At 52.0% G+C, this 14,170-nt stretch overlaps 1 protein-coding gene across 13 annotated transcripts in view; it reads right to left on the bottom strand.

Moving 5' to 3' along the window:
* Nucleotides 1–4,592: 4,592 nt before the first annotated feature.
* The window catches only part of RAP1GAP2 (RAP1 GTPase activating protein 2), a 59,031-nt gene continuing 49,453 nt past the window's right edge, over nt 4,593–14,170 (bottom strand). For 10 of the 13 annotated variants that reach the window (XM_042026534.1, XM_042026532.1, XM_042026535.1 and 7 more), the window contains 8 exons: nt 12,713–12,850; nt 12,209–12,327; nt 11,956–12,069; nt 11,371–11,488; nt 10,703–10,829; nt 9,431–9,510; nt 9,228–9,263; nt 4,593–8,540 (listed from right to left, as the gene is read on the bottom strand). In XM_042026534.1, the coding sequence (XP_041882468.1) occupies nt 9,255–9,263; nt 9,431–9,510; nt 10,703–10,829; nt 11,371–11,488; nt 11,956–12,069; nt 12,209–12,327; nt 12,713–12,850 (705 nt within the window). In that variant the 3' untranslated portion in view covers nt 4,593–8,540; nt 9,228–9,254. The remainder of the gene's footprint in view (nt 8,541–9,227; nt 9,264–9,430; nt 9,511–10,702; nt 10,830–11,370; nt 11,489–11,955; nt 12,070–12,208; nt 12,328–12,712; nt 12,851–14,170) is intronic. The other 3 variants (XM_042026528.1, XM_042026526.1, XM_042026531.1) reach the window with 2 other exon arrangements.

Raw genomic sequence — 14,170 nt, 5'->3', positions numbered from 1 at the left:
AAGGGATAATGTGAGCAGGCACCACAGACTAAAATACAACAGTGGAATCTGCTTCTGAAAGAGATTTCCATGTGGGAACAGACAAGGTTTCAGCAGTTTCCCGTAACAACACCATGGCCTGACACAGCTCCTCGTGCTGGAATCTGCCTTTGTCACAAACAGCTTTGCAATAAATGCACGTGGTGTGGATGGGCACAGCCCTGTGGGTCAAGCGGTCAGTGGCCATGGGAAGGGAAAAGGCAAACGGGGAAGTCAGTATCATTTAACTGTCACAAACTATGCAAACTCACCCAGAGCAGCACTGGAGGCAGCTTTCCCTGACTCTCCAGGGCAGGCTTGGTTTTGACCTGTAGTCTGGATGCCCCAATCATTTGGGCCTTATGAATACTTAATTCCCCACTTAATTGCTTCAGTGGCAAGCAGCTTTCCCTTACTGCACTTCCTTCACCCCAGAATGAGGTTAAAGAAGGAAAAAATGGTCTCCTGGATCATCCTCTGGCCACAGAACACAGGCTTCTGTTTGGTATCGTACAGTGATCTCTGACTCTCTAACAAGAGCTGGGTAAGAGGGTGAACAATGTGTCTCTATCTGCCTTCCATGTGTTTATCCAGGACATGACTAGATCTGGGCAAATGATTATGCACAAACATTTCTTTTTTTTTTTTTTTTTTGAGTCTTGACCATTTTCTCACTCCTTTTGCCTGAGGTTTTAACTCCCATGACTTTGTTTTACCAGCTCCGTTTACTATCAGAGAATTCACTGAAGCAGCAAATTATACATTATTGGAGATTATTCACTGAGAGTGAAGTGATAAATGAATAGTTAATTATCATTGTTAGCACTGTCGCCCTGTGGGTCTCTGTGAAATCAGGACCCCACTGCTTTAGGTACTGTACTAACAAATACAGTTCTTGCTCCCAAAGGGCTCAGCCTGGAGAGGTGACACAGCTCAGGGGAAAGGGTAAAGAGATGTGTGTTGGGCTGAGGCAGCACTTCAAAGCCCGGTGGATTCTGCCCTGAAATGCCCAGAGGTTCCCTCATTTCCTTTGTGTGTTGGGTTGGAAGGATGCTTCCCACTCTCCTGGTGAGCTCATCCTCACATTCCTGTGATGACAAACACCAACCCTCTTACTCTCCTGTCACTAACTAGCACCTCTTGCAACACTACTGATTTTTCTGTGGCCATGTCATTTCTTGGGCCTATTCTGATCTTTGGCTCAGAGGTTTTTTGAGCCTCAGCTCCGACTTCTAAGTCAGGAAGGTGAAACACAGGTGCTGAAGCTGCTAGGGAGAAGGCAGGAAGGAGCAAAAACCCCACAGTTTCCTCCCTCCTGCCAGGGCTGCAGTTTGCAGAAGGTGATCAGTATGATGTATAACTGTGGAACTCCCCCAAAGCACACACAAATAAAACAGGGAACGGGCTGTAAAATACGTTGGAGCTGGAAAATGAATGATCTCTGTCAACTATTTAAAAGCAATCCAGTAATGTGAACAATCAGAAGTGACGGAAAATCAATACACTTTTCATGGCACAGAAATGGAAAATAAGTGGGATTTTACTCCTGCAAAATCCATGCAAACAAAACCCAACAAATTAATTCTGCTTTTCAATGAATATGGTCGTGTCTTCAGCAGCAGAACCACCTCCCAGAGTGCTTTCTTCAGCCCCAGCAGTGTGCCAGTGATGTGGCAGAAATCCCCACTGGTGTCAGTGGTACATGACAGAGAATTGTGAACAATCGTGTGCTATTCCCAACACATTTAATTTGTTGAACAAATAATTCCTCTAGGAAAGCTTCAATGAAAGCAAGCAGAGAGACAATAGAGCACAGCAGATACAGCCCAGTCCCTACTTCTGCACCCAAAATTCAGACGAAGCACCAGAGCAAAGCAAAGCATCGCGGTCCCTGTCGGACAATTGGAGGCGTGATTAGAGTGTCCCGAGGTGGCCATTCCTACGCTCCAAATTTCAGCCAGCTTCTGACTTCAGGTAACAGAGGGGAAGTGGCCTTGAGGGTAAAGGAAGAATTTCCTGTAGCAGCTCTTTAAAATGGCAGCATTTGGCAAAGTTGTAAAGGAAACATTGGTGGCACTATGAACACAAACGCCTTTTGCAGCAGCTGCTCCAGCCCTAAGCAGCAGCTACTGTGGGACATGAATCTGAGGTCTCCCGCAGCATCTCCGACATTGCAAAGAAAGAAAGATTTTTTTCCCATTTAGTCAAGCTTGTAAGCTCTAAGCTCCTACGACTGTTTGTTTATTTTTAGGTTACCTTCAGCGCCGGTGCTCCGTAGGCTCGGGTTTGTGTCTCCGCCGAGGCGATGCCGCCGCTCTGCGGTCCCGCGCGGAGCCGACACATCCCGGGGCTCCGGGGCCGCGTCCAGCGAAGCACGTCCCGTTCAACCCCTTTGCATCTCTCCTGCTGCCCACAGAGCTCAGATCAGCCAAAGAGCCCTTCCTCCTGCTACTGGTGAGCTGGACTCAGGTCCCGCACTTTCGCCGGAGGGGCTGAGACGATCGCGCATCGAGGGACCTGCACAGTGAGGAGACGGCTCTTGGTGGCTTGGCCAGGGACACGAGTGCACCCAGCAGCTCGCTCCTCGGAAAGGAGACAGCGCTGGTCAGCTCTCAGTGTTAAGGACTGTGTCTCACTATCCTGACAATTCAGATCAGACCCCATTTCATCTGTGGGGCTCAGGCATTTTAAGTGTGTTCTGCGGTAACTGCGTCACCTGGTAAATCAGCCCACAGCAAGAGGCAGAACGGGACCTCATGGACTGCGAGAGAGGGAGCACTCCTGTTGCCAGGTGTTCTAACAAGGTGTTACCCAGACACAAGCCTGTTTGTAAAGGCAAGCAGATGATTACACCTCATTCCTGTATTTCCAGTGCCACCTTCTGTACAAAAGAGGAAACCTCTGAGCTCAGCAGCTCTGAGGAGTGAAACTGGAAAATTCTTCCCCCACCCACGTGGAGACTCAGTCACTATTGAAATTATACACTGAAGGATTTACATTTTCAGTAGCTCAACAGAACACTGAGTTGTGTGCTCGAGACACCCACAGGTGCCAAACCCTTCTAATTTTACAAAGAAAGTACATCAGCCTCACTTTGTCATAAATTCGTGCAGTTTCTGGGATGGGATGTAGTGGGTTAGAGAAATAAACATCCACTATTATAAAAAAAAGTAAAGCATACGTCTGGCTATAAATATCAAAACCTCATGTCAAATAAATTCACAGGGCCATGATTAAAGTATGTGATCGGGGATAGTTGTTTTTCTTCTCTGAGTCATCCTGAGCCTTTCCCAGAGATTTTCAGTCTGAGACTGCTGTGGGGTTGCAGCATCCTGGCTGTGCCATGGAACACTCACCTCATCCTTGAAGACTACGCTGCATCCAACCACAAATAACTGCAGTAAACATCTACTCTGAATAGTTTTTTTATATTGTATCAAGCGCTTGCAGGCCTAAAAAAAAAACAAAACCAAAGCCAAAACCAAGTTGGATTTTCTTGTCCCTAAGTCCAATTTCAAATACTAAGACCAAACCTGGTTTTTATCAGTTGATGCCTTGCTTGGGTAAGCCACACAGAGCCATTGTCAAAGCTGGGTCCAGACCAGTAGCTTTGCAGAGCTGCATCCCTGGAAGTGTTCAAGGCCAGACTGGATGCAGCTTTGAGCACCCGAGTCTAGTGGAAGATGTCCCTGCCCTATCAGGGGGTGAGTAGGTGATCTTTAAACTTCCCTCCTAACCCAAAGTATTCTGTGATTTCATTCTTCCTTCTACTTTCCTACTGTGCCTAGAAAATAACTTGATTACTTGATTAATTTCATTCAGGAGGTTTTCCACTAAGCACTATTCAGCATGATTATCTGGTACCTCCAGACTTTCATTAAAGAGACAGACAAGGTCTTATCATCTTCTCTAATAGCTGCCCCATGCTGCCCTGCCAGATCTGATAAGCTCCGAAGATGATTTGGAACAGCCTTAGAACCTCCAACCACTTTTAATTGGGGTCAGTGTCTTCACGTCTGCAGATGCTCCTGTGACTGAATGATCAAATTACTCTCTTGTGGGATCAGGGTGAGCAGTCCGTGGCACAGTGAGCATCCCTGCAGGAGACAGAGAAGGTGCTCAGACAGCAAAGTCATCCTCCTGACCACTGGCAGGTGAGCACTGGGCAGCACCCCTGCGTCCTCAGCTCTGGCTCTGGTCACACCTGCAATTCGCTGGCAGAATCAGCCAGGGACTCTGCTCTGAAGGCTGTGGAAAGCTGGAACTGAGGAGCTGGAGAGATAAAAACCCAGTTTCCTTGTTAGCTTACCCAGGATGTCCAGAGGCAGTGGCGATGCCGGAGCCTGATGGCCTGAGGGAAGGTCAGCTGGTGTGGACAGAAGGAATTGATGATGGAACTGTGCTCCAATATTCCTCTGCTTCCACTGCCGCAGAGTTTGACTTCATGTGAGCTCTCCCAGGCTCCCACTGCCATGGCTCAGCCTGGTTCCATGCCCCTCACCTGGTTTTCAAAGGAATGTTCCCAAAAAGCTCCTCTAAAGCTGTCACTACATGGCCACACACAAGAGTACATATATGGACACAAAATATGTTATTTATTGTGAATTTTGCAAAGACACATTTAAGCAACAAAATATACATTTGTGAACCTTTAGTTTTATACATAACAATCTGCTACCATAGCAATAAATTAAATATACATTATTTACAACATACATAGGTCACCAGAAACTACAAAGCACCGCCTCTCTACATCAAAAATAAACTTTGTCAGATACATTTCTTCAAGATTTATTTTCACTCTATAAACTCTCTTCACATTCTCTGATATAAATCCAGCATTTCCCTTTGCAGGACATACGCAGTGCTACATTCATTGAACACGATGAAAGCATGCTGGGGGCTGGGGGCAGGGGCTGGAGCGTCAGTGGAGCAGCGAGAGCGCAGGTGGGACCTGCAGAGGGGCCGGGCTCTGCCCGGGCTTTGGGAGTGGTGCCGGCACTGAGCAGCTCCCGCAGCCAAGAGATCCCAGCCCCAGGCACAGCCCATTTGTGGCAGCAACATCTCTTGGCCCCTGACCTGCCATTCCTGAAGACCCTCAAAACTCTGGAAAGAAACTGAGCTTGTGCTTAGGATCCCCTGCTTCCCTCAGAAAAAAGCACTTCTGTGTTGTGCTTAGGTGTAACCACCCTGTGCTTGGCTCTGTGGGGTTTCAAGAAGATGCAAGTACGTGCCAAGTGCTTTCCTGAATGGAAGCCCAGCCAGAGCAGCAGCTCACTGCCAGCCCTTGGCAGCTGCACACCAGCCCCTGATGGAGGGGATGCTGGTGGAGGGGATGCTGGTGGAGGGGAAAGGGTCCCAGTCCGCTCTGCACAACGACTCAGAGCCAGCGGCACCAGTGCTGGAGATGTGGACCTGCACCCGACCTGCCACTGCCTCTCACCAAGCCCATGGGCTGGTCTGAGCCAAGGGGCAGCTGGGGTGCAGCAGGAACAAGTGGGGGACCGAAACCCTGGCAGGAAGGGGAGCAGCCCCTTGCAAGAGAGACCTTCCCACACAGCGGGGGCTTCCCCATCATCTCCCCAAGGCGTTTCTGAGCCCCTTCTGCTCCCTCTGCAATGTCACTTCTGAGTATGGCAGAAGTTGTGTGTATGGAAACAGCAGAATCAGAAAGGAAAATGCACTGCCCAATAATTCTAGTGTCAGTTAAGGATCCTTTCTTTTATATATATAAATATATATATGTTTTATATATATATATATATCCATATATATCTCCCTTTTATGTATGTATAAATGTGTAAGTGTCACTTATAAGCACAAAACACTTTGCAAAATATATACAGGAACACCTTCACCCACTGCTGGAAGTGCAGAAGTGCCCGGGCTGTAACACAAGCACTGCTCAGTCCCAGAACCGGCACGGGACAATCGGGACCCTGCGGGATGGGAGGCGCGGGCCAGCACCGGCAGCTGCGGGGCAGCAGGGGCGGCGCTGGAGCCCGGCCGGGACCGGGGCACCCAAACCGCAGCTGCTGGTAAGGATGTACAGCAGGTTTTAGGCCTTTGGTGAGGAGTGAATGCTGCTGGATTTGTCCCCCAGAAGCCAAACCTCGTGCCAGACCCGAGGGGGTCCCGGCCCCACAGCCGCTCCAGCGGGCTGGCGCAGGAGAGACAAGTCCAGCGCACTGCAACTCTCCCTGAGGCTTCACACTGCTCTGTTAGTCCCACTTGAATAATTCCCAAATCAATCTAGGTCAAAAAAGGAAAGTCACAGTTTCAAGTGAAAAAAAAAGCAACAAAACAACCAAAAATGGCAAACCAGCTGACAGTAGCCACTGCATCGTCTGCTGAAAGATCTCACGGAGATCAACACCCACGGGAATGACAACATCTACAGAACCGAGTGACTTCTCAGAGGAAAAAGCAAACCCAGAGCAGACCCTGGGAGCAAGTCATTGCACCAGTCAGCGTTTCACTGTGCAGCCTCAGGAAATCAGACCAAAGCTTGTAAGAGGAGGATTGGGGGTGGGTTTGAAAGTGCTACTGAAGCATCATCAGACAAGTGCTGAACAGCAAACTGTGTGATCCTGAGACACCTACAGCTACAGGCTGGGCTGAGCACACTGCAGGCTCCTCTTCCAAAGGAAACTCAAGGCTTAAACTCTATTGAAATGCAACTGGCTGGGAGCAGGAGGGATTGTCCCCATGGGAGTTACTGGTATTTACTAGTCCTACACAGCACTTAGGGCCAGTGAAACTGTTCCCTGCCTTTTCACAATGTGTTCTCCTTATTTAACCTGGTTCCCCTCCCATCAGAGCTACAGCCTTTCCACATGGATTAATTACAGCACGAGCGGAGCACCTATGTGAACCAGATTGTAAGGCTCTCGGAGAGCACCTCCCTGCAGGACCAAGGTGAGCAGAGCAAGTTCTGCTTGGCTTGGCTCGTCTCTGGCCTGGGGAGATGACAGGGAGAAAGGGAGGTGATGGTTGAATCCTATAAGCACTTGCCCCAGAGAGAGGAGCAGGAGCAGCCACAGCCACAGCGGCTGCCCAGGGCTGCTCCAGGAGCACAGTTCTGCACCCACCTGCCGAAACAGGCTGTCAGGTACTTTGTGCCTCTTGGAGCACCCGCTGTGTGAAGGTGACTTTGGCACTCAAAGTCCTGTTTTCAGTAGGAATCACAAACTCGAAGAACTGTGTTCACTTGAGACTGAGAACCTGATTTCATGAGGGTTTCCAAAGGTCACAGGCTGGGGGGGGTGGGCAGGGGGAATATCTCTGCAGCATCACAGCCTGTCTTCCAGAAAATGGGTAAGGGAAATCTATGAGCAATGTGAAATTTGTGGACAGGCTTCAGGAAACTTCACACAAAGTTCCATAAAAGAGCAAAAGGATTTCTTGGCATGTTGAGAGAGGTATTTTCTGGGAAAGGGCATTATGGAAAAGTTACCTTGCAGAATCTATAATCCTTTCAGAATAACAAGAGCTTGCTCAAAAGCAGCAGGACAGACTCTGCAAGGGCTGGAGCAGCCTAATGCCTCCCAAATCACTGGAGTTTTATGCATTTGCTTGCCTGGTGATCCAAGCCACAGGGCAAAGCAGAGCCCACCGGGTAAATCCCCTCTAGTTCCAGTCCTAGTACTCAGAAAAACTAAAGCTATGATACACCCCAGCTTTAGCTTTGGGTCGCCTTTCCCAGGCCTGTGCTCAGTGTCAGGCAGGGACAAAGCAGGGAAGCTGCCAAGGGAGGATGAGCTGGCTGCGGTCCCCAGCTCCACCCCCTGGGCCAAGTCACTGACCTGCCTCTTGTGCAAGAAACTGAACACGTTTGGAGTAAGGGGCTGCCTCTGCACCAAGAGTTTTGGGGTGTGGGTAGGAGCTGGGGGATGGCTGGAGAGACACTGCAGACCCCACTCCAGGGAGAGCTGGCCAGGACCCCCCCGGGGAGGTTTTGCCCCACTGCCCCCAGAGAAGAGCAACAGCAAACGAAGGTGGAGGGCAAACTGCCCCAGAGCCACTAACACCTAACTTTGGCCTGACCCCCCACCCTTCAGAAAACAAACATAAACCCCTGTTTCCCCACTGATAACTGCAAATAAAGCATGGAGGGACCTAAACTGTGCAGGGGTCTCTCCTGCTGCCCCTCTGCCCAAACAGAGCTGGCAGGCAACCCAGGGATGGGGGGAATGGACGGTGCCCACCAGCTGCAGCACGTGTGGGCAACCACAGGGTGACCCAGCACAGCACCACAAGGGGACATGACCCTGGTGTGTGCAGCACAGTCAGAGACACGTCCCCCCCTGCACACAGAGCAGGGGCGCAGGGTGTGTGCTGGACAGGGGGACACCAGGTGAGAAGGTGGCTGCTCCCTGCCAGGACAGGACTGTAGCAAGGTGAGAGCTCTTTTCCGGTGTAGCGGGCAGCCGGCAGGTGAGGGCACCTCGCTGCCCACGGCTGGGGCGTGCGTGGTCCCATGGGGTGTTGAAGATTTTTCCCTTTGTCAAAACAAGAATTCTCTGCAAAGAAGAAAAGGATAAAAGTGTCAGGAGAGTGGAAGGAGAATATGCTATGAAGCACCTGTCCCAGGGAGGGAACTGAAGCCACAGCAGTGCCCTTCCCCAAAGCACCAGGCCAGGGTGGGAGAAGGAAACTCAGTGATGAGGTGAAAATCCCAGCTTTTTGAGATCCATGCTTTCAGAAATGTAAATTTCTCTCATTTCAAGTTCTGTGGGCTCTTCTGCTCAGCTTGGATCTTCCTAATGACACCCTTAATTTCATGGAACAGAAGGAACCCAGGCAAATCCCACTGAGTTCCCTTCACCTCTGCCCATGAAATCCACCTCCTGAATCTTCCGTTTCCCCTTGGGTTTTTGGAATGGGTAAGGGCCTGCACTGCCTTTCCACCCCTGTGCCCAGAGCACAACGCAGTAAACCTGGAGATGGGCACCAGTGTTTGACAAAGATTAACTGGAGTATGGTGCTCCAGAAAGGAACAGGTAAAGCTACACAGCAACACTGGTGGGTGCAGACCTGTCATTTACCCCTGCCTTTTCCCTCCCTCACCTACAGCAGTGTTTACGATGCTCTAAGGTGCAGTATGGATCCCATAAGCAGTAACAAGCAGTGTGAGCAGCTGCGGTTGGCTGAACACAGCTGGCCCCCAAACAGCCTTTTTGCACAAAACAAAACATACCAACACTCACCTGTGACAAGTTCATGACTTCCTCCTGCTAGTGGCTCTATGTGGAAGAACAGAACATGGAGTGGGTTGCAAACAAAGGGGCAAGAAGTCACAAAATCCCTTCCCTTCTCTCCCTCATGGTCCTCAGAGCCACCCCTAGAGCCCAGACCCCCCACGCCAGGCACGGCTGCACAGCAACCCACCAGCAAGAGCCGTGGCACCTACCATGCTGGAGCTGCCATGGCTGAGCTTGTCGAAGCGAAACTTCAGGTTGGACCTTGGAGAATTTCTGTTCTTTAGATCTGCTAGAGGGAAGGACAAACAAAGAACAAAAATAATAAACTGTGAACAAAAATATTTGCTGTAGTGCCGGCTGCACTCGCCCAGCTAGGCACTTTAATAGACTGTCAGGAGTGCTACCAATGTTTAGTCTGCCTTGGCTGAATGTTTGGCAAAAGCTGTACATTAAGTGTTTGCAATGGAACAAATTGAGGCTTAATTACATTTCACAGTCTTTCTCCTGGAAATGCCACTGAAAAGGCTACAAGGAATGACTGATCCATATAATGTATGGGTGGATTTTTATGTTCTTGGCAGGAAAAATACAAAACAAACACTTCAAGCATTAAAAGGGGTTGGTTTAAGGGTTCAGAAAATCACTAATGAAATAAGGAGGAGGGCCTGTGGGGTGCTGAGAGACAAAAAGCCTGCCTGCACTCCATGGTCCCACTTTGCCAGCAACATTCCCAGTTACAGAGCCGTTTGGGTCTGTTTGTGCTTCCTGGCCGTTTCAAAAACAGCTCCTCAGCTGACAGTGTGTTTCCACGTGGATGGTGGTGCCTTGTGGCAGGCTCTCTGTGGCTCAAGGAATCAGAGCCATGGGGATTTGTGGGAGAGGAGTGGCTGCGGCCATCCCCATCTCACTGCACCATCACCACAGGATGCACCAGCAAAGAGCTTTTCTTGCCTGTTTTGCCCTTTTGAATTGCACCTCACTGTGCAAATCATCCGACTGAAATGGATGGAGTTGGTGAGCGGGTTGGCAGGAGAGGAATGGAGCCAAGACCACGGGAAGCTGCTTGTTGATTAAATAATTGTGAGTCATGGCTCGGCCTCTGGAGACAGAGTTTCCACAACTACTGCACATGCCTGTCAGGGGAGACAGAGGGAACAAAGCCACAGCAAGAGCCACCTCTGCGCTCTAATTGAGAAAGGAAACAAATCCCCCATGGAAGTACAGAAATACAGCACATGGGGCCATCCCTCCAGAGCAGCCCTGTCAGGATGGGGCTGCCCCGCACCCCGCGGGTGCCTGTCCCGCCAGGGCGAGCACAGCTGCTGCTTCACCCTGGGACCTGGACAAGGCTGGGAGGGGGCTCCTCCATCCCAGAGCCACAGACCCCATTCCAACCCACCATTACAGGAACCCAGGGGCTTCGGGTGGCTCCAGGAGTGAAGGTAGAGCCGGTGCCCTCTGCCAGTCTGCCTGCCACCCACCTGTGGGGCTCCTGCTCATGATGACAGGGGTGGCCGTGGCCCCCACGCTGGGGCTCTCACTGCCGGGCGAAGCACTGTAGACAAACACGTCCTGCTTGAACGGCGATGCGGTGGAGGGCTGGCTTCCCTGCTCACAGAGACAGGACATGGCCTTTCCCGCAGTCAGGTCTTCCCCCACGCCCTGCTGATGCCCCACTGCACCCGTGCCCACTGGAGCCCTACCACCAGTTGCTGGTAGGAGAGCTTGTCCTGACGGAGCACCCTACTGGCCTGGGCAGACCGAGCAGTGCCCAGGGCATCCCAAGGCTCGCTGGGGTGTCACAGAATCACAGAATGGTTTGGGTTGGAACAGACCTTAAAGACCACCTAACCAGACCCTCCCTGCCATGGGCAGTAATGCCTTCCACTAGACCAGGCTGCTCCAAGCCCTGTCCAACCTGGCCTTAGACACCTCCAGGGATGGGGCAGCCACAACACCTCCGTGTCCCACCAGGCACTCCAACCCTCCTCCTCCCCACACCCAGAGATGGGCTTAAGCCTCTCCCTGTCAGCAGTGAGGAGGCACCTGGGGGCTGGTGGGCACTTCCCCCCACAGAGCCCAGGGGTCCGGAGGCAGCAGGGAGCTGAGGGGCGTGTGGAATGTCCCGCGGGGAGCGTTCGGTGCCTACCACGCTGTCGTACTCCTCCAGGGTCTCGCTCTCCCCCGCTGTGCTGCTGAAGCTGCTGGTGCTGGAGGAGGAACGGGAGATGTTCGACCGCCCGTTCTCTTTCAGCTTGATAAAAGGCCTAGGGAGAGGCGGAACGGAAGGAAGGGCGCGTGGCTGTCACCAGGGAACTGTGTCCCTTGGACTGTGACAGCGGGACAGACCCTCCTGCACACCCCCGGCGCAAAGTGCTGCCGTAGGAATGAACCTTTTGGGGTGCTGCAGTACATGACCACTTCCAAAGGCGTGGGATAAGGCACTGGGTGGGTGCCCCAGCAGGGAGCCCTAGATCCAGCTGACTTCACCTTGGCAGGGAGGAACAGGCACAGCAGCCTTCTATGCCCTGGGGATGTGGGCAACCTCGATCAAACGCTGCTTTTTGCTCTTCTTTGTAAAGACCAAAAAGTAGCTGTGCTCATGAATCACCAGACTCTTTTCTCCCTTAATATCAAACTTATGTACAGTACAATTTAGATATGGTTTTGTTTGACAAATTCCTTGATGCCTGTTGAGCTGTGGTGGAAGGAGGACAGGCTCCTTCTGGCTCACCTGTCTTTGTTGGGGCATATTTCAGGGGAGCTGGGGTTGGATGAGGTTTCAGATTTCATCTCTTGGGAAGAATGTCCCAAATCTGGTGTCTTCTGGGCTCCAGAAACACTGTCGCTGAGGGCACAAAGAGACCAGTTGCATGAGTTATACAAGAGTCTTAAAAGGATGGTCAAACTGTACTACCTAACACCAAATATAAACTGTGCGAGAGGCAGATGCTCTACAGGTACCACCACTTTGATGACAAACTTACCACCTTGTCCTGCTCTCGGCCTGGCTCTCCGATGTCGTGTGCAGGCGAGGGAACAGCCCTGACCGGCGCTTGATGGGGCTCCTGGACTGGTTCTTGGCAGCAGCAGCTGGGACAGGGGGCTGAAAGCACAGAACAATCTGGGTTCGAGAGCACAGCTCTCTCCTGGGAGTTCAGATGCTAAACATCCTGCAAGGAACTGTGCTGCCTGCGCATCTGAAAACCACATAATGCCAGAACTTCTTTTCTATCTCCTTTTATTTTGGGGCCAAAACCCCAGGAAGCTTATTTTAGGTTCTTCCACAAAACGAGCCCAGCTTGAACAAAGCACCCAAACTCACAGCCTGCTCAAGTCTCCACCTTGCCCTTACCCTTGCTCCCCATGCAGGGGACTGCCAGGCTGCATCAGTGGAACACAGTGCCCCACCGGGCTGTAGAGGGGTGGGCAGAGGAAGGAACAGTGGGACAGAGGGACAGTGGGACAGAGGGACATGTGGACATGCTCACCGAGAAGGTGGTCTTGGTCACCTCGCCACTGTTGTGTGCAATGCCCCCACTGAGGCTGCCTGGGATGCCACTGCCGTGGTGCTTCTTCTGGCTGCCCACCATCGTCTCCATGGAGTGGCTGCGCACCCGGATGGCTCTCTGTGGCAGAGGGGACAGGGGACAGCAGGTCATCACCACCCGGCGGGGCACTGTCCCCAGAACTTCTCCCCAGCTTCAGGTCTTTCCCAGGCACATGGGAGAGCAACCTGCCTATGCCTCCCCAAGAGCAAGCACACCCCAATAACAGCATGACTGGTGACATCAGCCCTGGCAGGTGTAGCTGAGCATGGGCTGTCCTTGGGGAGCCCCACAGCCACCACAGGATCAGATTTTCCCCCCACTGGTCTGTGATATCGAGGACTACAGCTACAGGACCAGGAGATACAGACACGAGCCCCAAGCCCTGCCTCCTCCCTGGCCAACCTCACAGACCCCTCGGCAGGAGTGGGGACCACAGCCACGCCATAAGACATGGCACACCTTCCATAATTCTCCCTGGACTCAGGGAGGACAGATCATGTGGAGCCTCCTGCCTTTCTTGCACCTCTCCTGCACCTCTCCAGCCTGCCCCGAAACAGCCCCTGAGCTGGAGGCTTCACAGCCACATAAAAGTGCTTCTGTTCTTCAGCAAACTACTGCTTGAGAATACATTTAGCCTGAACTGCTGCTTCTGGTTTGGTCAATCTACTTCTGGAAGGGACTGGAGGTGAGCTGTGCAGCACTGGCCCCACGACAGGCGCAGACTCTCCTTGCTCCCTTCAATCTTCATTTCTCCCTGTCAAGCAGCCTCCTTCTCTCACTCCTCACATCAGCTACATTCCCCATTCTCTTCTCAGCTATTCCCTCAGCCATGGCTGCTGCTCCTACAGCCCCTGAATCCCAGCCCAGGCTAAAGAGTAAATGAGTCACGGCAGGCCAAATTCCTGGAGGTGCCAGCACTGCATCTGCAGCATACAGGCTGTTTGCTGCTGGCTGCGGGGTCATGGAGCCACAGGTGGACCCACACCAGGGTAAGAGGAAGCTGCAGCCCTGAGCTCTCACCAAGCCTCCAGTGCTGAACACCACAGCCCCAACAGCCCCTCCTGCCCATCCAAAAACAAACATCAAGCAAGAGTCCATCAGACTGGATTTATTGGGGTCAGCAGCAATTCATACACAATTTGACGTTGTTCGTAGGTAAAAGTGACCAGTTGCTTTGCTGGCACTCACACTCTGCAGGCTCCTGCCCTGGGCTGTGGAACTCTGCAAGGTTCCCCAACACCCCAGCCCACCTCTCAGAGAGAGGTGCCTTTGTTTGTCACTCACTCAGAGCCCAGCAGAACTGAGCTCTGCTCGCCTCTGAGAACTGGTCCCCCGGCCACCTGGCCAAGGGGCTGGGTCTGTAGGCCGGGTCGCAGGTGCAAGGCAGCAGGCAAAAAG

The sequence above is a fragment of the Corvus kubaryi genome, unplaced genomic scaffold (genome assembly GCF_017639235.1).
Source record: "Corvus kubaryi isolate FWS band 111438036 unplaced genomic scaffold, C.kubaryi_AGA036_p1.0 37284, whole genome shotgun sequence".
Classification (NCBI taxonomy): Eukaryota; Metazoa; Chordata; class Aves; order Passeriformes; family Corvidae; genus Corvus; species Corvus kubaryi.
Note: the sequence above shows the minus strand (reverse complement) of the source record. Positions and strands in the feature narration are given on the sequence as shown.